Source organism: Colias philodice, chromosome 26, assembly GCF_061535455.1.
Source record: "Colias philodice isolate Cphi_HAF_F1 chromosome 26, ilColPhil1 Martin Lab GWU primary, whole genome shotgun sequence".
Classification (NCBI taxonomy): domain Eukaryota; kingdom Metazoa; phylum Arthropoda; class Insecta; order Lepidoptera; family Pieridae; genus Colias; species Colias philodice.
The window spans coordinates 3,203,929-3,225,307 of NC_143111.1; the positions used below are offsets into that span (position 1 = coordinate 3,203,929).

Below are 21,379 nucleotides of genomic sequence, written 5' to 3' on the forward strand. Positions count from 1 at the left end.
TGTGGTCTACACAGTACACACTTACAAAATGTTAAGATAATTATAATTTCTATAGGTTGAAGAACCAGCTCAGCTCTCAATTATATACGTAAAGATTCGCCATTCCAACGTACAATAATATCATGGAAATATATATATATATATATATATATATATATCTTAGATCATTATAATATTATATATATATTTATACTGTGAAGTGTCATCAGCTGACAGCTCGGCTGACAGAGAATTGGACAATAATGACATTTAATTCAAATTTCAAAACAAAAATAATCAAACATGCAATTATAACCTAAACCTAAGATGAAGATATTGATGAAGTTAATAAAAACTATCTCAGTTTCTTGAGAAAATTATGTGAGAATTTACTACAAGATTTTATGGTTATATGAAGATAAATCTTATTTATAGCTTTAATTGAAAACTTTTATTAATATGTCGCACCAATTAGGTCGTTTAGTTTCTCAAATTCTCCAGAGATATTTTGGTGAAATAGTCGAAAAGGTCGGTAGTGACCTTTTTAGATATGGTTGCAAATCAATTGGAATGATTGTAAAGTCTACGGGACTTCCTAGATTAAAGGTAAGACTTGTACTGTTAATGTTCATAACTTAGGACAAGAGCTAAAAATTAAATAAATCCTTCTAATTTCAGGTCGTGGAAAGTTTAAGGACTCTGCTCAAATTCGATTTAGCCACCTTTGAAGCTTCTGGAGCGTTTGTGGACTATAAATTATTGCCTGATAATGTTTTACTGCTAATAAGATATCCAAGGTATAGTATTCTATTCTTTTTTGCATGAATTAAAATTGAAAGAATATTAAGCAAAAGAAATGATTTACTTTGTTGAAGTGAAAACTTCTTTAGCGGCGTTGGGTATAAAATCTTAAGCTCGCGTCAGGACACGTGGCCTGATCGAAAAAGCCTTTTTTTTAGCCCTTATATTCCATGCGTAAGACGGATACCATTCCAAAATATCAAACATGCTGAACGTTAATAATCAAGTTTTCACTTCTGCTGGCACTCCCGGAGTGCAACCCATCTTTTTTTTTTTAAGTAGGTACTCATACACATTTTTGAAATTTTATTTCATTTAAAAATTTCTTATAGCCAATATAGTACTAATCTCTAGGCATATTTTTGCATAGATACCTTCTCCAGATGAAAACCAAATATGGCAAAGAGGCTGAGATTATTGTAGAGGAATTGTTGCAACAAGCGATCTGCACCGCTACTGTACTTCTAGTGACTTTAGCCAATAAACAAAAAGATGAAACGGTAAACAACACATATTTTTGTAGAGGTGTGAATTAAGTTTAAAGCATTTATCAGTCATTTCTTAGATAGTTTTTAAACTAATAGAAAATTAAGGTCTGTTTGCTCAAGTTACTCTTTAATTTGACAGAATTATAATTGGAAGTTGTGTAAAACCATAATTATTCACCCTTTCTAACTGGTACATTAATCATTATAAAAATTATTTTTAGGAAAAAAATCTTGCGCTTGTAAAACTAAAGGATACGTTTATAAGCCTAGCAACCGCGGGGTATATCCAACAAGCTCCTGTACCAGAACTAAAGGAGGGGAGCGATGTACCCACATTAGTGCCTGTGGTGACGATTGTACCTGATCTCGATGTTAGGGTACTTATGCAAGCGATGAATAACCCAGAAGAAATTAGTGATAGTAAGGGTTCATTATTATATTTGTTTTGGGTATTGCAATTTTTATACATGAATAATTAGTGCAAATAGTATCAATTTCATTGACATGCACTAAATAATTAACTCCAATGATTTTTAAAAATTATTCACAGCAAAACTCTGCATGCATTAGGGCCGGCGCCCACTGCCGGCACGGCGTGGCATGGCAGGGCAGAGGATTTTATTACTAATGAAGTTATTTTGAATCTTATTTCAATCAGTTTAGAATTCAAGTTACTTTATTTCGATGCCACGATGCCGCGACGTATCGCAGGATGCTGCAGCCATGGACGTATAAAAAAAGACGGACGGTATATCGCCTAAACATTGAGTGAAGCCTAGTAATGGCGGCGAAACATCCATGTGTGTGTGCCATGTTGCCATGGCAACAGCTGTGTTGATGACAATGGCGGCTGTATTTTTTTCTATAAATTTTGCCGTAATAATTTTGTCATTAAAACATAAAAGAAATAACTTGCTTCCCTGTGGAATGTAATCCCTTGTGATTTGTTATTTAAAATTGTACTGTTGCGACACCATTTAACCACGCAAGACGGCATTTTAAATATTTTTTGTGAAACAGTGACGCAGTTAATCAGTCGGTAGTTCACGACGTAATGGCGGCCGACTAGCTTACTATGGTGAGAGTGTGTGCGTGTTTATTGTCTTTACACGATCGCTAGCTTACTATGGTGGCTTCACGTTGTTTGTTCGTAATACGGCGTCCGTCTTTTTTTATACGTCCATGGCTGCAGCATGACGCGGCACGCCGCAGGATGCGGCGGCATGACGTGTCTTGCTGTTTCATTCCAAGGAATGCCGCGGCGCGCCATTGCTTCCCGCGAGGCGTATGCGTCACTTTGGGGTCGAGGAATTATGATTGCTAGCTAGTTGAAATAAGGTTGAAACTTATGCAGCATTAGCGCGGAGCAAAACTGATGGATGCCAGAGTGGCTGGGCTTTTAGCAGGATGCCACGGCATGCTACTGAATGCCGCGGGATGACGCAGCACGCCGCGGGATGCCATTGCACGCCGCGGGATGCTCTGCCGTGCCATGCCGTGCCGTGCCGTCAGTGGGCGCCGGTCCTTTATTGCCATGAAATAAGGTGATCATTTCAATGAATGTTCATTGAAATGATAACCTTCTTAATTAATTATACATAATTATTAATTCTGTTTTTTTATTACTATTTGATAGGAGATTGTGAGTCTAATTGTATATTGTATGCCAATTATTGAATATTCCAAAATATTGTGTGATACAAATTGAAATCCTTGGTCATTCTTGACATAATATAAATTGATATTTATTAAAATTGCAGAAATATATTGGAAAGTGAACTATGATAGATTCCACCAAGACTTCCGGGATGAAATCATGATAAAAGCAATGACTCGGCGCATTGACGAGAATGGTAAATAATTTTAATATTATTATTTTGTATAGTTTTTTGAAAAAATCATAGGATTCACATGGTTAATATGATATAGTTCTGTAGTTAGAATGAAACAACATATTTCTATAAAAGCTTTATTACATATTTAAGTATTATAATTTAAATAAAAAAAAATATCAGTAAGTAACTACATATTCAATGAAATTTTATATTTTTAATTACAATACAAATTTTATATTTTCAATACAAATAAAATGCTCCAAATTTCAGCTGGCGAAGTGATGCGTCTGCTCCTACAAGAGATGTATCTGTCGTCACCAGCCTGGGCGGAGGAGTCCAACCCTGTAGCGCTGGGGGAGTTGAAGGAACATGCCAGACGACTTACGGATAAGCCGCTTTTGGTGCAACACTTGGAGCACTATTTAAAGGTTATGGGTGAGTGTGGAAAAAATATAATCTATACTAATATTATAAAGCTGAAGAGTTTGTTTGTTTGAACGCGCTAATCTCGGGAACTACTGGTCCGATTTGAAAAATTCTTTCGGTGTTCGATAGCTTATTTATCGAGGAAGGCTATAAGCTATATATTATCACGCTACGATCAACAGGAGAGGAGCCACGGGGGTGAAACCGCGCGGAGCAGCTAGTTATGTTTAAGTACTAAATTCTTTTTCGGTATATCTTTATATTGTACTAAGTCAAATCCTGAAAAAATGGCACCTGGCGGGGTCTATTGTCCTTTTTTATTATCATGGCATTTGTTTACAATTATTCACCGAAAGAACACAGTGCCTTTTATTAACATAAGTACCAAAAAGAAGAGTTTTGTTTTGTTCTATGAAACCATGGTATAAGTGAAACTTTTTTTCGCATTATAGACATTTTTTCGGAATAATATTATTTGGAATAATATTCTTTTAGGCTATAAAAATTGCTTTTGTCCCAGAGGCCAACCGTCACGCGACTTGCAACACACAAACGAAAAAGTTTGAGACAATGCGATGTAGTAAAATTTCACTTTAAAAGTAGCTATTTTCTGCTATTTCAGAGGAAAACGGTGCTGGATTTATCCGTGTCACCGGAGATGCAGGTGGGGGTCAGTACTGCGTGCAAGCAAAGCGCGCAGCCGCACTGCTGGTTGAGAATGTTCTAGACCACGTGGTCACTGAGCGCCTGGGCTCCAAGGCTGCTAGGATATTTAGGTATAACTCTGATGTACTAAACAACACAACATTACATATGTAATTTGTAAAATTAAATTGTAAAACTGACATGATTAAAAGCAACTATGGAGTTTCTTGCCGATTCTTCTCCGTTGATCCTGCTTTCCGAATCGGTGGTAAATGTTAAAAATATGTACCTAATGAAGTTTCAAAGTGCTTCTAACAGAAGTCTAATTGAATAAATAAGGTACGTAAAGCTGGCGATGAAAAATTAGCGAAATTAAAAAAAAACAACACCAGAATTTGTTGCTTATTTGTTGCTAATTAGTTGCTATAATGACGATTTTGTTGCTCAACCCGTTCGCTGAAAATCAGCAACAGTTCTAGCTTAACGTTAAGGTAGCGTGAAGAAATCGTAAAAAGGGATGGATTGTTGCAAAAATGCAGGTGAATTTGTTGCTAATTTGTTGCTGCATAAAAACAGTGAAAATTTTGAATTTTTTTCATTGGCGCCAAAAATAACACTGGCCACGTCAACTTAATTGTCGATTTTCGGTAGTGAAACATAAAAAAAAATTTGTTGCTCCTCACATCGTTCACTGGCACAGTATACAGAGCCAGCAACAAAATAGAAACCGGAAGTAGAGTTAATTTTGAAACCGGTTAGCTAGAAATTCGTCCACGCCAGCTTAACTGTCGATTTTCGGTAGTAAAACATAAAAAAAAATTTGTTGCTCCTCACATAGTTCACTGGCACAGTGTACAGAGCCAGCAACAAAATAGAAACCGGAAGTAGAGTTAATTTTGAAACCAGTTTGCTAGAAAATCGTCCACGCCAGCTTAACTGTCGATTTTCGGTAGTGAAACATAAAAAAAAAATTTGTTGCTCTTCACATCGTTCACTGGCACAGTGTACAGAGCCAGCAACAAAATAGAAACCGGAAGTAGAGTTAATTTTGAAACCGGTTTGCTAGAAAATCGTCCACGCCAGCTTAACTGTCGATTTTCGGTAGTGAAACATAAAAAAAAAATTTGTTGCTCTTCACATCGTTCACTGGCACAGTGTACAGAGCCAGCAACAAAATAGAAACCGGAAGTAGAGTTAATTTTGAAACCGGTTTGCTAGAAAATCGTCCACGCCAGCTTAACTGTCGATTTTCGGTAGTTAAACATAAAAAAAAATTTGTTGCTCCTCACATAGTTCACTGGCACAGTGTACAGAGCCAGCAACAAAATAGAAACCGGAAGTAGAGTTAATTTTGAAACCGGTTTGCTAGAAAATCGTCCACGCCAGCTTAACTGTCGATTTTCGGTAGTTAAACATAAAAAAAAAATTTGTTGCTCCTCACATCGCTCACTGGCACAGTCTACAGAGCCAGCAACAAAATAGAAACCGGAAGTAGAGTTAATTTTGAAACCGGTTTGCTAGAAAATCGTCCACGCCAGCTTAACTGTCGATTTTCGGTAGTGAAACATAAAAAAAAAATTTGTTGCTCCTCACATCGCTCACTGGCACAGTCTACAGAGCCAGCAACAAAATAGAAACCGGAAGTAGAGTTAATTTTGAAACCGGTTTGCTAGAAAATCGTCCACGCCAGCTTAACTGTCGATTTTCGGTAGTGAAACATAAAAAAAAAATTGTTGCTCTTCACATCGTTCACTGGCACAGTGTACAGAGCCAGCAAAAAAATAGAAACCGGAAGTAGAGTTAATTTTGAAACCGGTTTGCTAGAAATTTGTCAATTTATTAACTCTACTTCCGGTTTCTATTTTGTTGCTGGCTCTGTACACTGTGCCAGTGAGCGATGTGAGGAGCAACATTTTTTTTTTTATGTTTAACTACCGAAAATCGACAGCTAAGCTGGCGTGGACGATTTTCTAGCAAACCGGTTTCAAAATTAACTCTACTTCCGGTTTCTATTTTGTTGCTGGCTCTGTACACTGTGCCAGTGAACGATGTGAAGAGCAACAAATTTTTTTTTATGTTTCACTACCGAAAATCGACAGTTAAGCTGGCGTGGACGATTTTCTAGCAAACCGGTTTCAAAATTAACTCTACTTCCGGTTTCTATTTTGTTGCTGGCTCTGTACACTGTGCCAGTAAACGATGTGAAGAGCAACAAATTTTTTTTTTATGTTTCACTACCGAAAATCGACAGTTAAGCTGGCGTGGACGATTTTCTAGCAAACCGGTTTCAAAATTAACTCTACTTCCGGTTTCTATTTTGTTGCTGGCTCTGTACACTGTGCCAGTGAACGATGTGAGGAGCAACAAATTTTTTTTTTATGTTTCTCTACCGAAAATCGACAGTTAAGCTGGCGTGGACGATTTTCTAGCAAACCGGTTTCAAAATTAACTCTACTTCCGGTTTCTATTTTGTTGCTGACTCTGTATACTGTGCCAGTCAACGATGTGAGGAGCAACAAATTTTTTTTTTATGTTTTACTACCGAAAATTGACAGTTAAGCTGGCGTGGACGAATTTCTAGCAAACCGGTTTCAAAATTAACTCTACTTCCGGTTTCTATTTTGTTGCTGGCTCTGTACACTGTGCCAGTGAACGATGTGAGGAGCAACAAATTTTTTTTTTGTTTCACTACCGAAAATCGACAATTAAGTTGACGTGGCCAGTGTTATTTTTGGCGCCAATGAAAAAAATTCAAAATTTTCACTGTTTTTATGCAGCAACAAATTAGCAACAAATTCACCTGCATTTTTGCAACGATCCATCCCTTTTTCCGATTTCTTCACGCTACCTTAACGTTAAGCTAGAACTGTTGCTGATTTTCAGCGAACGGGTTGAGCAACAAAATCGTCATTATAGCAACTAATTAGCAACAAATAAGCAACAAATTCTGGTGTTGTTTTTTTTTAATTTCGCTAATTTTTCATCGCCAGCTTTACGTACCTGAATAAATAAATGTTTGAGTTTGAGTTTGAGTTTGAACTTGACTCAGTATCAAAAATTGTCCGAAGCAAAACTGCATGCGCGCCTGCTACAAACAATTTGTCTTACTAACATACATTGTCCAAAGAAAAACCCTGCCTTCGCGTCTTTTAGAAGTCCTGAGGTAACAAACCCAAAAAAATAATAATATTGTAAAGTTGACTTCTGAAATTTTATGCGAAAATTATTAATAACAAAAAATAATACATGATTATATTGAATGGCTTGAAATATTTTTTCTAATACAATTAATTGTTTTTAGGTTAATTCGTACCAAGAAATACATAGAAGAGGAAGATATACAAAAGAATGCAATGTTACCAAACAAGGAGTGTAAACAACTTACATATAAACTACTTGAAGAGCATTTTATTAGTGTACAGGTAAAATTTGTGTATATTGTAAAAATTTTGTGGTTATGATGTATGTAATATGATATTTTTCTTTGTAATTTTAATACTCAAATGTATAAGAAGGACAGATATTACACATTTATAATATTACTAGCGGTCCGCCCCGGCTTCGCCCGTGGTATATATTTACGTTTTCTCTACATAAAAACCATCCTCGTACTTCAAGGAATATAATAAAAAAAGAATTATCGAAATCGGTTCAGCCGTTCTCGTGTTATGCGCTTACCAACACATTTTGCGATTCATTTTTATATATAAGAAGATTTATAAGATTTAATTATTAGGGGTTGAAATTTAATGTAATAAGTATGTAAATAATATGTTATTTTTCAGCCAATGAGGAAGTCTCAACACGTTTCAGGACTCCAAAAGGGCATATATTTGTATCACGTCAAATTTTTTGAGGTAAGACAAATAATTTTTATGCATGAATGTGAATAATAATAATATTAGTTTTCCAATTCAAAAGACCACTGCAACTGGTGTGAATTCTTACATAAATAAAAAAAACTGAAGTAATTTTCTCAATTTATTGATCTTTTAAGTTTCTCGAGTTTTGCTGTACAGCATTGTAATTGATATTTTCTATTTGGATTCTTAATGTTGTGTGCAACATGAAGTCAGTCAAAAAATAATCGATTTCATATTTTAGAGAAAAATGTTCTTTTTTTATTGTTCCACGTGTGATTTGTCGACTCAGAACAGAAATTAAACTTAGCGAATTTTCACCTTTTATTTCATATTATTTTATTGATTGCAACATTGAAACATAATATGTACCTATACAAACACTTTTTTGGGCATTTTTCACACTGCGATACTGCAGACTACTTATAATCTTTGGAATTCATTTTTATCAAACGAATCAATTTAATATTTTGTTTACTTTCTTCGCCATGCATACGAGTCAATTTTACCTAGATGTGACGTCGGAGCTGTCGCCCTGACATCTGTATCTGTTTTGACATAATGTGGCACAGTTTATAAAAAAATTGTGGAAAAATGGTTTTTATCGTGAAACTTAAGATAACTAAAAGCTTTTTTCGTGTGAACCTTGGTATGAACCCACAACGGAAGAATTCAAAATCTTTCGACATGCGTCTCCAATAGTGATACGATATAATTTTGTTTGTTAAAATATTTTGTTCATTTAGAAACTGATTATATAAAAAATGGAAGTACATATTCTTCTTTATTGGCGAGAATTACAGGCAGAAAATATTATTTGTAAAATTTATGATCTTTTTTTTGACGAGTACCAATTTTTAGTTATATCCCACGTGTCGTAGTCAAGCGCGCTCTCACTCAAAATCAATGCGTAGGTAGTGCAACTATGCCGCGCGCTATGCGAAGCGAGCTTGCACAACGTGAGCGCGTGGCGCGGCGGCGCGGCGCGGCGCCACGCGCGCGCGCTCGACAAGCAGCACCGCGTGCGCACCATAGTGCACGGCATGGCGCTGCGCAACGAGCCGCAGGCCAACATCGACGACGTGAGTACCTACTCTACACTCATATCATAGCGCGCTCGACAAGCAGCGCCGCGTGCGCACCATAGTGCACGGCATGGCGCTGCGCAACGAGCCGCAGGCCAACATCGACGACGTGAGTACCTACTCTACACTCATATCATAGCGCGCTCGACAAGCAGCGCCGCGTGCGCACCATAGTGCACGGCATGGCGCTGCGCAACGAGCCGCAGGCCAACATCGACGACGTGAGTACCTACTCTACACTCATATCATAGCGCGCTCGACAAGCAGCGCCGCGTGCGCACCATAGTGCACGGCATGGCGCTGCGCAACGAGCCGCAGGCCAACATCGACGACGTGAGTACCTACTCTACACTCATATCATAGCGCGCTCGACAAGCAGCGCCGCGTGCGCACCATAGTGCACGGCATGGCGCTGCGCAACGAGCCGCAGGCCAACATCGACGACGTGAGTACCTACTCTACACTCATATCATAGCGCGCTCGACAAGCAGCGCCGCGTGCGCACCATAGTGCACGGCATGGCGCTGCGCAACGAGCCGCAGGCCAACATCGACGACGTGAGTACCTACTCTACACTCATATCATAGCGCGCTCGACAAGCAGCGCCGCGTGCGCACCATAGTGCACGGCATGGCGCTGCGCAACGAGCCGCAGGCCAACATCGACGACGTGAGTACCTACTCTACACTCATATCATAGCGCGCTCGACAAGCAGCGCCGCGTGCGCACCATAGTGCACGGCATGGCGCTGCGCAACGAGCCGCAGGCCAACATCGACGACGTGAGTACCTACTCTACACTCATATCATAGCGCGCTCGACAAGCAGCGCCGCGTGCGCACCATAGTGCACGGCATGGCGCTGCGCAACGAGCCGCAGGCCAACATCGACGACGTGAGTACCTACTCTACACTCATATCATAGCGCGCTCGACAAGCAGCGCCGCGTGCGCACCATAGTGCACGGCATGGCGCTGCGCAACGAGCCGCAGGCCAACATCGACGACGTGAGTACCTACTCTACACTCATATCATAGCGCGCTCGACAAGCAGCGCCGCGTGCGCACCATAGTGCACGGCATGGCGCTGCGCAACGAGCCGCAGGCCAACATCGACGACGTGAGTACCTACTCTACACTCATATCATAGCGCGCTCGACAAGCAGCGCCGCGTGCGCACCATAGTGCACGGCATGGCGCTGCGCAACGAGCCGCAGGCCAACATCGACGACGTGAGTACCTACTCTACACTCATATCATAGCGCGCTCGACAAGCAGCGCCGCGTGCGCACCATAGTGCACGGCATGGCGCTGCGCAACGAGCCGCAGGCCAACATCGACGACGTGAGTACCTACTCTACACTCATATCATAGCGCGCTCGACAAGCAGCGCCGCGTGCGCACCATAGTGCACGGCATGGCGCTGCGCAACGAGCCGCAGGCCAACATCGACGACGTGAGTACCTACTCTACACTCATATCATAGCGCGCTCGACAAGCAGCGCCGCGTGCGCACCATAGTGCACGGCATGGCGCTGCGCAACGAGCCGCAGGCCAACATCGACGACGTGAGTACCTACTCTACACTCATATCATAGCGCGCTCGACAAGCAGCGCCGCGTGCGCACCATAGTGCACGGCATGGCGCTGCGCAACGAGCCGCAGGCCAACATCGACGACGTGAGTACCTACTCTACACTCATATCATAGCGCGCTCGACAAGCAGCGCCGCGTGCGCACCATAGTGCACGGCATGGCGCTGCGCAACGAGCCGCAGGCCAACATCGACGACGTGAGTACCTACTCTACACTCATATCATAGCGCGCTCGACAAGCAGCGCCGCGTGCGCACCATAGTGCACGGCATGGCGCTGCGCAACGAGCCGCAGGCCAACATCGACGACGTGAGTACCTACTCTACACTCATATCATAGCGCGCTCGACAAGCAGCGCCGCGTGCGCACCATAGTGCACGGCATGGCGCTGCGCAACGAGCCGCAGGCCAACATCGACGACGTGAGTACCTACTCTACACTCATATCATAGCGCGCTCGACAAGCAGCGCCGCGTGCGCACCATAGTGCACGGCATGGCGCTGCGCAACGAGCCGCAGGCCAACATCGACGATGTGAGTAGAGTTGTCATACATAATTGAGGTGAAAACTTCTTTAGCGGCGTTGAGCACTTTTTCTGTAATGGGTATAAAATCTTAAACTCGCATCAGGACACGTGACCTGATCGAAAAAACGTAAAACGGATACCATTACAAAATATCAAACATGCTCAACGTTAATAATAAAGTTTTCACTTCTGTTGGCACTCCCGGAGTGCAACCCGTCTTTTTTTGTTTGTATTTTTTTTTGAAGTGAAACTTCTTTTTCGGGGTTGGAAAAAAATTTAGTGTAACATTTTTTCGTTACGCGTGACATTTTTCCGTTACGCACCATCTTTTTCTTATCCCTAGCACGCGTGATTCGACGTATTTCTGTAAAGTTGCATATACATATGTAGTAAATTATTTTTTGAAAAATAAGGTCATAAAGAAGTTTCACTTCTTACGTGTGTACACTAGTACACGCACACATTTTTTTTATTGTATAGCTGCGTAGATATATCTTTACATGTGATAAGCGAGCTGTACTTCACCGCACGACGAATTAAATATCATATCTCACGGTTACGTTTTTTAAAACGAATTGAATTAATTTATTGAAAGAGTATTGTGATACTTGCGCAAGGTTACAAATATATTTGTGTATGTTTGTATGCAATGAATGATTCGAATTTTAGAATATTCTAACACGACAAGAAACGACACTTAAGCATGTCATCATAATCATCAGCACATATATGTTCCCACTAATGGGACACGGGCCTGCTATGAAAGTACAGGCTTTAATCCACCACGCTAGCCAAGTGCGGATGGACGGATGTCATATGTCGTCGAACTTTTGATTCTAAGAGCTAGCGCGCACGAGCAACTTTGTCTCCGCAACTATTTTGTCTCTCCACCCATGGGCTAGTATGAAAGTGCGCGCACGTAGCGACGCAACTCCCCATACAATTGATGGGAGAGACAAACTAGTTGCGGAGACAAAGTTGCTCGTGCGCGCTAGCTCTAAGACATGTCGGATTCCTCACGATATTTTCTAACCTTTGTGTGTCATCAATTTGGTATAAGCTATTAATTTGTAAATTATTGTAATGTCTTATTTCGTATTTATATGTGTGTTTGTCTATTCCCCATCAGGTACTGGAAACGCTTACACCCCCCGAAGTGGCGTTACTACAGCAAGTGGAGAAGCAACTCAAACAACTCAGTGCTGCAGAGCTAGAGTTGGATAGGAATTTATTTATATTGAATTGGTATTTGATGTACTCATAACGATGCAGTTTGAAGAAAAGAGAAGATATATAAAGTGGTATGATGAGTCGATATTTGATATATCGAGTCAATTTGGGCACAGCAATGTTATTTGATGAAAATCTATAACTTTTATACTGTATACTTTTTAAGTAATGTCCATAAATCGGAAAAATGAAAACTTTCTGTGTATGTTATTAAAATTGTCTTTATAGTCATTTAAAATGATAAATACATCTGTTAATATTCGTAGAACTTTGTTTTAATGGTTCATATCCCATATTACGTAAAAAATTATTATGAACATGCATTTTTTTTATATTAAAAACTAGCTGCGTCCCGCGGTTCCACCCGCATAAACGAGTTATTCCTTTTAATCCCAATGATTCTGTGGGAATATCAGTATAAAAAGTAGCCTGAGTTACTTCTTATCTAGCTATCTGTCAGTGAAAGTCCTGTCAAAATCGGTCAATGCCTTCAGAGATACTTTATCAAACAGACAAAACTGCTATTTTGATATAATATGTTAATGTTACCTATTAATCCATCAGTCCTCGGAATCACAGACACAATAGAAAATCTATTGTGTCGCGCCCCGATCGGGCCTTACGGTGGTCAATGGGTTAATATTAAAAACAAGTTTAAAGATAAACCTCTCGAACTACATATTTAGCTATTGTAATGTACTGCCAATAAGACAAATGTTTCAAAAGTTTTTTCTCATAGAACAATTTCATAACATAAACTTTCAAAATCCCATTTCGCATCAGTTTGCTACCAGACAAATAACTAACAATAAATTAATGATTCCTAAAGTACATAATTTTTATGGGAAGCGTACGTCAAATCTCTTATTACCCACTATACTTAACTCTATGCCACGAAAAGTCACGAAGGTCGTTAATATCAAAAACTATAAAAGAATATACAAAAGATATTTTCACGAATTAATAAAAACAATAAAATGAACATAAAAAACAACATTATAATGAACACCCTGTATTTGTATGTCATGAATAGATAAGGAACCGGTTTAAGTAGGCACATCTTTTGTCTTCCTTGCGAATAACAAACGGTGTTTATGCGACTGTGAGCGTTGCTACAAACCTTGTAAGGTTTCGCATCGCAAAATTGTATTTTAAATAAATGTGAAAGCTTGTTTTCTAAATAAATAAATAAATGTAACGTGTATACATCGATATCATGCATTTAGTATAATGCGTTTTTTTTAATTATTACACATCACATATCTTATACATAGTAGTACTGAAGTCACACACTCGACGAGTGAAGGGAAAAAGCGAGGGAAGTGGGCATAGAAGTAGTATGGCTGCCGCAATTTCAAGGCGAGTTCTGAAATGCGGAGCAACGCGATGAATGTCGGTAGTAGGGAATATTGTGGCCGCTAGGGCAACTTTCATTGCAGAGCGAGCCACAGAGCAAGTTTTTTTTTTTATGCTATAGGATAGCAAACGAGCAGACGCGTCGCCTGGTGTTAAGCGATACACGCCGCCCATAAGCATCCACTCCACTGGGAGAGGATGTGTTCTGTCCTCAAAAAGGAAAGAGAGGGATATAACGGGAATTATTAAGATAGTATGGAGCGAGCGAGCAGCACGAGCAACGCGAGGAGCATATTGTTGGTGAGGGGTAAGGTTCACTACGATGCGTTTTCGAATCACTGATTTTTTTTTAAATTCCCATAGATGGCGCTTTACACTAATTTAATCACAATTTTTTTTAATATAGTAGGAATAAACCCTTTCATGATATGAGGAAGGTTTTTGTAAAAGCAGAAGTGGGTTTAGAAAACTTTACAAGGCTGGAAAACAGATATTTATATACATATTATATAGATTTTTGTCAATTTTACCAGTGTACAGTTGTACAGTCAGAAGCATAAATATATTACCATTTGCAGATTAGCAATAATATCTGTCATAAGAACGGGTTCAATAATATCTGTCTGCCCGTATACAGCAAAAATATCTGACATTAGTAGGCAGCATAATAAAGTGGCATCAAAATTATGTGACGAAAATGTTACAGCAAATAATTGTGACAACCTCTCGAAGCATAAATATGTGACATCAACTAGGAAGCAATAATATCTGACACAATTTCATATTTCTATATTTTGCATCGATTCCTCACAAAAAGCATAAATATGTGACATCAACTAGGAAGCAATAATATCTGACACAATTTCATATTACTATATTTTGCATCGATTCCTCACAAAAAGCATAAATATGTGACATCAACTAGGAAGCAATAATATCTGACACAATTTCATATTTCTATATTTTGCATCGATTCCTCACAAAAAGCATAAATATGTGACATCAACTAGGAAGCAATAATATCTGACACAATTTCATATTACTATATTTTGCATCGATTCCTCACACAAAGCATAAATATGTGACACCGACTAGGTGGCAATAATATCTGACACAATTTTATATTTCTGTATTTTGCGTTGATTCCACACTAAAAGCATAAAATATATGTGACATCAACTAGGAAGCAATAATATCTGACACAATTTTATTTTTAATTTAATATTGAATTAATACAAAATAAATAAATTTTATTTTAACTACGTTGTTTTAAAACATTATTACCATATTAATTAATATGTGCCGTCGTTGTATACTACATATTGTATGTCTAGATATTACATATATCCTACTAGTTTAACACCCGCGGCTTCGCCCGCGTTTTCAAAGAAAAACCCGCATAGTTTCCGTTCCTGTGGGATTTCCAGGATAAAAGCTCTCATAAGCGTTAATCCAAGTTACCTTCTATGTGTGTGCTAAATTCCATTTTCTCTTTTATTTGTGTGAAAGAGTAATAAACATCCTTACATGATACTCACGAACTTTCGCATTTATAATATTAGAAGGATAATATCATATCATGACAAAATTAAAGTATTCATATACTTATATCAATGCCCACTTGGGTAGATTTATTTTATTTGAAGGTTCAGTGTAACCTTCATGTATTATTTAGAAATTGTTTTGTCACATGTTTTGTTATATTTGACGTTAGCGGCGTTTGACACGATTGCTCCGTTATTCATTTTCATTTACCTATAATAATTAGCCTATAATATTGCTATTATTTTATTGAGTTTAAATATACGATTGTTGTAATTTCCTATTAGTAAAGAAACATATATTGTTATTATACGATAAGCTATTTTAGTATTAAGAGTTTATAAATTATGTTTTCTTTGTTGGAAATTCTTAATAAAAATAAAAAAATAAATAAGTAAATAAATTGAGTATCGAAAATTATGGCAAGTTATCATATTATCGTAATTTTATTTAAAAACAATATTTACAAAATATAATGTGTCTTTTGTTCATATTCTTACCCCAGCAAAATACATAACACTAATTCAATAAATAACGTTTTGCCTTTTTAAAATCCTATCCTATCTTATCCTACTAGTCCTACTATAATCCTACTTCCTATCCTACTAATCTAGTATTATTAATGCGAAAGTTTGTGAGGATGTGTATGTGTGTGTGTGTGTGTTTGTTACTCTTTCACGCAAATACTACTGAACCGATTACAATAAAATTTAGCAGACAAATAAAGGGTAACTTGGGTTAACACTTAGGATAGGTTTTATCCCAAAATTCCCACGGGATCGGGAACTATGCGGTATTTCTGTGAAAACGCAGGCGAAGCCGCGGGCGGAAAGCTAGTGTCACATATTTATGCTTTTTGTGAGGAATCAATTATATTTTACAATATAGAAATATAAAATTGTGTCAGATATTATTGCCTCCTAGGTGACGTCACATATTTATGCTTCGAGAGGTTGTCACAATTATTTGCTGTAACATTTTCGTCACATAATTTTGATGCCACTTTATTATGCTGCCTACTAATGTCAGATATTTTTGCTGTATACGGGCAGACAGATATTATTGAATTAGTTCTAGTGACAGATATTTTTGCACATCGCCCCCTAGGCATATATTATTGCTCGTGACTGTACACAATATATCAAATGTTCTTAAATCAGTATTTTGCAACGGTATCTTATGGAAAAATGCATTAATATAATACTTTTAATTATTTTATACAAAGAATAATACTGCATTCAAATATTTACGAAAATTCGCTTGCTACAGCCGGGTGTCGAACCGACTAAAATCTGTTGAAATTATATCCTGGAGTAGCTTTTGACATAAATGGGTAGGTATAAAGCGAAGTAAAATCACCCCAAAGCCTTTGACTGTGTAGAACATTCCATTTAATTATGGAAATTCAATTACTATGAATGTAACGTTTACTTCAGAACTTCAGCTTAGATACTTTTAGATTAAAATACAAACCATTGTTGTAGGAAGTTCTTGGCGCCTTCCTCGTCCCATTTTGTTTTATATTGTGTTTATATTTTATATTATGTTGTGTACATTATGAGTGAAATGTATTCTATTTGCAGCCGGTGATCAACATTTAACAGTTTCAACAATATGATATTGGTATATGATAAAAACAATCTGTTTAATAGACTAAATAGATCAATGATCATAAAGGTATAAAGGTATATATTAAGTTTGTAGTTGTAGATTTTAGTTCAAAATAAAACACAATATACATTCTTAAAATTTTATTTGACCCCATCGAAACTCAATCGCTGAAACAATATACAACCTATAGTGTTTCAATAATTATAAAACTATCTATACTTAATCACACGAACTGATAGCAAACCTACCTTCCAACCAAAGTCATCAACATTATTATAATTTATATTAACAATTATATAGATTATGTAAACCTGTTATACAGTGACACCTATTTAATTCACCGTTGTATGCTCCAACTATTTAGATAAATCAAGTTATGTGTTGGCATTTTTAATTTTACTAAGATAAGATAAAAAAGTCAATTCATTTTCATAATTTTAATTTATGGCAATTAAAATCACTAATTTATAGGCATTGAGAAGTTAGAAATCAGTGTCAAAATAATTAATTACAGGTATAATATAATCAATTACAAATTGACAATAAAATCAACTTTTTAAGTATGTTTAAATACAATTATCGTCCAAAAAATATAGTTGTACTATAATTAAAGAAGAAATATAATTTTTCCAACATCCCGACTTGCATACCATGTTTTTAATTGCGTTTAAAATTATCTAATCCAATCAGACTAATAATAATTAAAAAATTGCCAAAATTCAATTAACTAGTTAGCCGATATAAAATTTAGGTCACACAGACATACAACGGCTCAAGTATCGAAGCTAAATTAACGCTAGATTTGACTAAAGTAAATTTAATATTTACATTCGTTTGGAGGCCACCATTTACTCTAAGATCTTTAAAACGATATAATTGCTGACTGTTTCGGTATAGGGATATCTTATTTTACGCAAATAGTTTAAAATCCAGAACACCTCGTAAATCGTCCTACAATTTCTGGTTTTGCTATAATTACTTGTAGATACTCGTTTATTATCGTAACTTGAATTAGCAAAATAATCTTGTCTATAATAATCTGCATAATGGTATGATAAGTGGCTCCAAATATCACGCAATTACGGAAATACTCTATGGAAATGTTAAAATACGGTGAAGACATCGAACTATAATACCTACTACGATATCGCCTTAACCCAATCTTACGTCTTGACTATACATACTTAGCCCGAATTCGGAGTGCGTAATTATAAAGAGTTCAATAAACAGACAGAGCGTATGTACAAAGACGGTTTAATATGTATTATTGAAACACATTTTAAATTTTAGCCCTATCTCGCTTATTTCTAAGTCCACTCTACTGTACCACCCGCTAAATGTAACATTCAGATTTTAAAAGCATCGGTTATCGAAGATGTGTGCTTATAGTTTATAAAATATACGATTTTAGTTCATTTGCCGTGGACGTTTAAGTATATAGTTATCAATTTATTATTCAAACACTTTACAGGTTACATCCATTAACATTAATTAAAGATTTTATGATACTTATGAATTAAATAAATAAGCATTATGCCAAGCAAATTATAATAAAAAAAAATACGTGTGGCACTCGAGGACTGCCGCGGTAAAGCTATTGCATAGCATCGCATCGCATCGCTGTGCCGGTTGGAGTGAGGGGTGTTAGGTTTTTTCGTTACGGAATTTTAAATTTTTACATTCGGTCGCCGCGCTCAAAGTCTGTAATAAAAGCTATGCAATAGCTTAAAAATAATAATAGTATTTTGAAAAAAAAAAAATCTTCCACGACAAGCAAATTATCAAATGCCATCTATGTACAAAGGAGGAAAACAAGCGAAAATTAAAAATGCAAATAAATTTGTAATTTTACTTTAATTATCAACTAGATATTTTTACACAACTTAACAAAAATACATACAGCAACTAAACAGAGTAACCAAATAAAAAAAAATTACATTCATACAATTTGGATTTGGGAATATACTGCTGATTTTGAAGGTGTTCTTTTCATTAATAGATCTGGCAAGAAAATATTTAAATTTGAATTTTAAGTATAATAATTTTTAGTGCATTTCATTAGATATTTAGTAAAATCAGCTATACACTCCTACGTCCACTAGAGGTCAAAAATAATCAGTTCCCCTTAATACTGTTTCTGATACATCTAAAATTTATCTTTACTTCTGTCTGTCCGTAAATAATTTTATTTGTACTATATCACAAAATGTTTAAAAGACAGGATGGATAGCGAAATTTATTAGCTTAAAAATACGGCTTAGCCAAACTCAAATAATATAGCCAATTATAAAAAATAAAACAAATTTATATCTAAATTATATAAGCCGATATAACGAACGCTACATAATATATTGTGATGTATAAGTAATAATTATATAAAGTAAGTTTGTATTTACAATTATTGGAGTCTGGTAACACTGAGATTTATTTCGAAAATATTTGCATAAGTGCAACATTAAACTTAAGCACTGAGTCATGTAATTTTTATCTAAAATGATTTATTCACTAAAATGGCGGTAGACTTTTGAGATGATATATTAATTATTGTTCATTAAAATACCAGAAACGCAGCTATATTAACATGAAAAAAAATCTACAATCAACTTATATTTTTATACTAAAATTTCTCTCAATCTTTACAATCAGTCGCCGTGTTTGCGTTCACAAAACATGCATAATTAATGTAATAGCCAAACTCCATTCAAGCTACAACTAGCGATGTAAATAATCAATTTTAAAAAATAAAAAAGAAAACTTCCAAATATTGCAAGAACTTATCACAAAAGAATCGTAACCAAGTATTATACTATATACAATGCAGACACGACTGAAATCTACATATTATAATATTTATTTATAAATACATATCTGCGTTAAATTCATATCGATGGCTTAAGAATTTATACGAACGAACATACAAGCCGATCTAGAGGAACTATACATACAATCGCGTTCCGTTTATACATTCAATTTTTTTGTAACTTATCGACTACCTTCTAAACACGGCAGCATTATACCTATGATGAGCTAACGCGTGCGTCTCGCTCAAGCTGTCGAATGACAATGATGTTCAGTTTCTTTTCACGATTGTCAACTGTCCATTCCACCAATTAAATTACCCGCAAAATTTTACACAAACCGCGTTTGTAATGCCTTAAGATCTAATAACGTCTAAAAAACGCAAATTTGTTCCAAAAACTCGGGGCAAATCGACTGGCATTGAACAGTCGCAAGGTGAAACCAAACAGTAGTCGCTTGCGATATTTTTAATAGCTTCCCACGTGTGCGTGAACCTCGTACGAATTTTGTGCTCGATCGAACCGTCTCCGAGTGCTAGCGAATTAATTAGAGAATAAACTAAACGAAATTATCTAAGTGGATAATCTCTTACAAATAAGCGAGTCTTTTAAAAACATCACAAGAGTCCGTAGTCCGCCCGAAATCACTGACTGTGAACACAATGAGGCCCCGTCTCCGCTCGCATTACAATATGCAGCAGGACGCTGAACAGCAACTGCTCGAGCCACCTTTACTTTTCTGTCGTTGATCTGAAATTTGATAAAAATACTCGTTAAAATATTTAACTGGTAAAATGCATGAAATGTCTACATACTACAAAGGAGAAAGAACAAAACTACCTGTTTGTTTTATGACTTATACACGAAATAATTTATTAATATTGCATGTACAAGAGGTAAAATTATCATGTAAAAGAAAATTTCATAAAAATGTGTGTGAGGACTTACGGGATGAGGAACGGAATGGACAAGGAAGAAAATATTGGGAAAGGTTGTGTTAACTCCATCGGACTTCTGTAAATATTAGGTTATTATTATATTAGAAATAATTTTTATACTAATAGAAGCTCCAAGGTGATATTGTTTTAGTGGCCAATCATAATATGATCACGTAGACCGGGAGATACTGACACAAAATTTCGAGTCATTTGTAACAGGATGGCGGTTCTACAGGGGTCTTAGTACGCAATGACAAAAAGAAAAACGATGGCGTGAACGCTGGTACCGGCGGCTTAGTCGCGTGGGCGTTAGTCGAACTCGTCGGAAAATAGCGAAAGTCAAACGATTTGTAACAGTATGGCACTTATTTTTCCTGTAAGTTTGAGGATCAACAAATATAAATACAAAATTTCAAAGAGCTATGTGTTGGAAATCTTCACTTATATAAATTAATAATAAATTAAGTTTTCAAGTATGACAGCACTTTTTCCCCCTACTAGAAGTATGGCAAATATAATAATGGTCACATTTTATCAAATACTCTCCAAAAATCCAAATGCAATACTGGTACAAAAAGTTTGGCGAAATAAAAATTTTTTGCAGATTTTCGGCGGTATGGCGACCATTTGGAATCGTCCGAAAAGTATGGCATGGCGATTTTCGTAA

General features: G+C 36.9%; 2 protein-coding genes and 1 long non-coding RNA gene across 3 annotated transcripts in view; 1 reads left to right on the top strand and 2 right to left on the bottom strand.

Moving 5' to 3' along the window:
* LOC149476828 (uncharacterized) overlaps positions 1-21,379 on the bottom strand; it is a 211,741-nt gene that overhangs the window by 44,717 nt on the left and 145,645 nt on the right. The window lies entirely within an intron of this gene.
* Positions 250-12,726, top strand: Polr3C (RNA polymerase III subunit C). Its single transcript, XM_089711288.1, has 11 exons — positions 250-585; positions 658-776; positions 1,151-1,280; positions 1,490-1,688; positions 3,029-3,121; positions 3,374-3,538; positions 4,152-4,305; positions 7,476-7,596; positions 7,960-8,031; positions 8,949-9,116; positions 12,367-12,726. Exons 1-11 carry the CDS (start codon positions 439-441, stop codon positions 12,499-12,501), a joined length of 1,503 nt encoding a protein of 500 aa, XP_089567414.1. The 5' UTR covers positions 250-438; the 3' UTR covers positions 12,502-12,726.
* The window catches only part of UBL3 (ubiquitin like 3), a 132,350-nt gene continuing 128,072 nt past the window's right edge, over positions 17,102-21,379 (bottom strand). Inside the window, exon 4 of the mRNA XM_089711264.1 lies at positions 17,102-20,524. Within this exon, the coding sequence (XP_089567390.1) occupies positions 20,460-20,524 (65 nt within the window). The 3' untranslated portion in view covers positions 17,102-20,459. The remainder of the gene's footprint in view (positions 20,525-21,379) is intronic.

Bases quoted from the DNA above. Each gene is read 5' to 3' on its own strand.
- Polr3C (XM_089711288.1), top strand. From the start codon at position 439: ATGTCGCACCAATTAGGTCGTTTAGTTTCTCAAATTCTCCAGAGATAT. The intron at 777-1,150 runs GTATAGTATTCT...ATTTTTGCATAG, and splicing joins CTGCTAATAAGATATCCAAG to ATACCTTCTCCAGATGAAAA. The intron at 8,032-8,948 runs GTAAGACAAATA...ATCAATGCGTAG, and splicing joins ATCACGTCAAATTTTTTGAG to GTAGTGCAACTATGCCGCGC.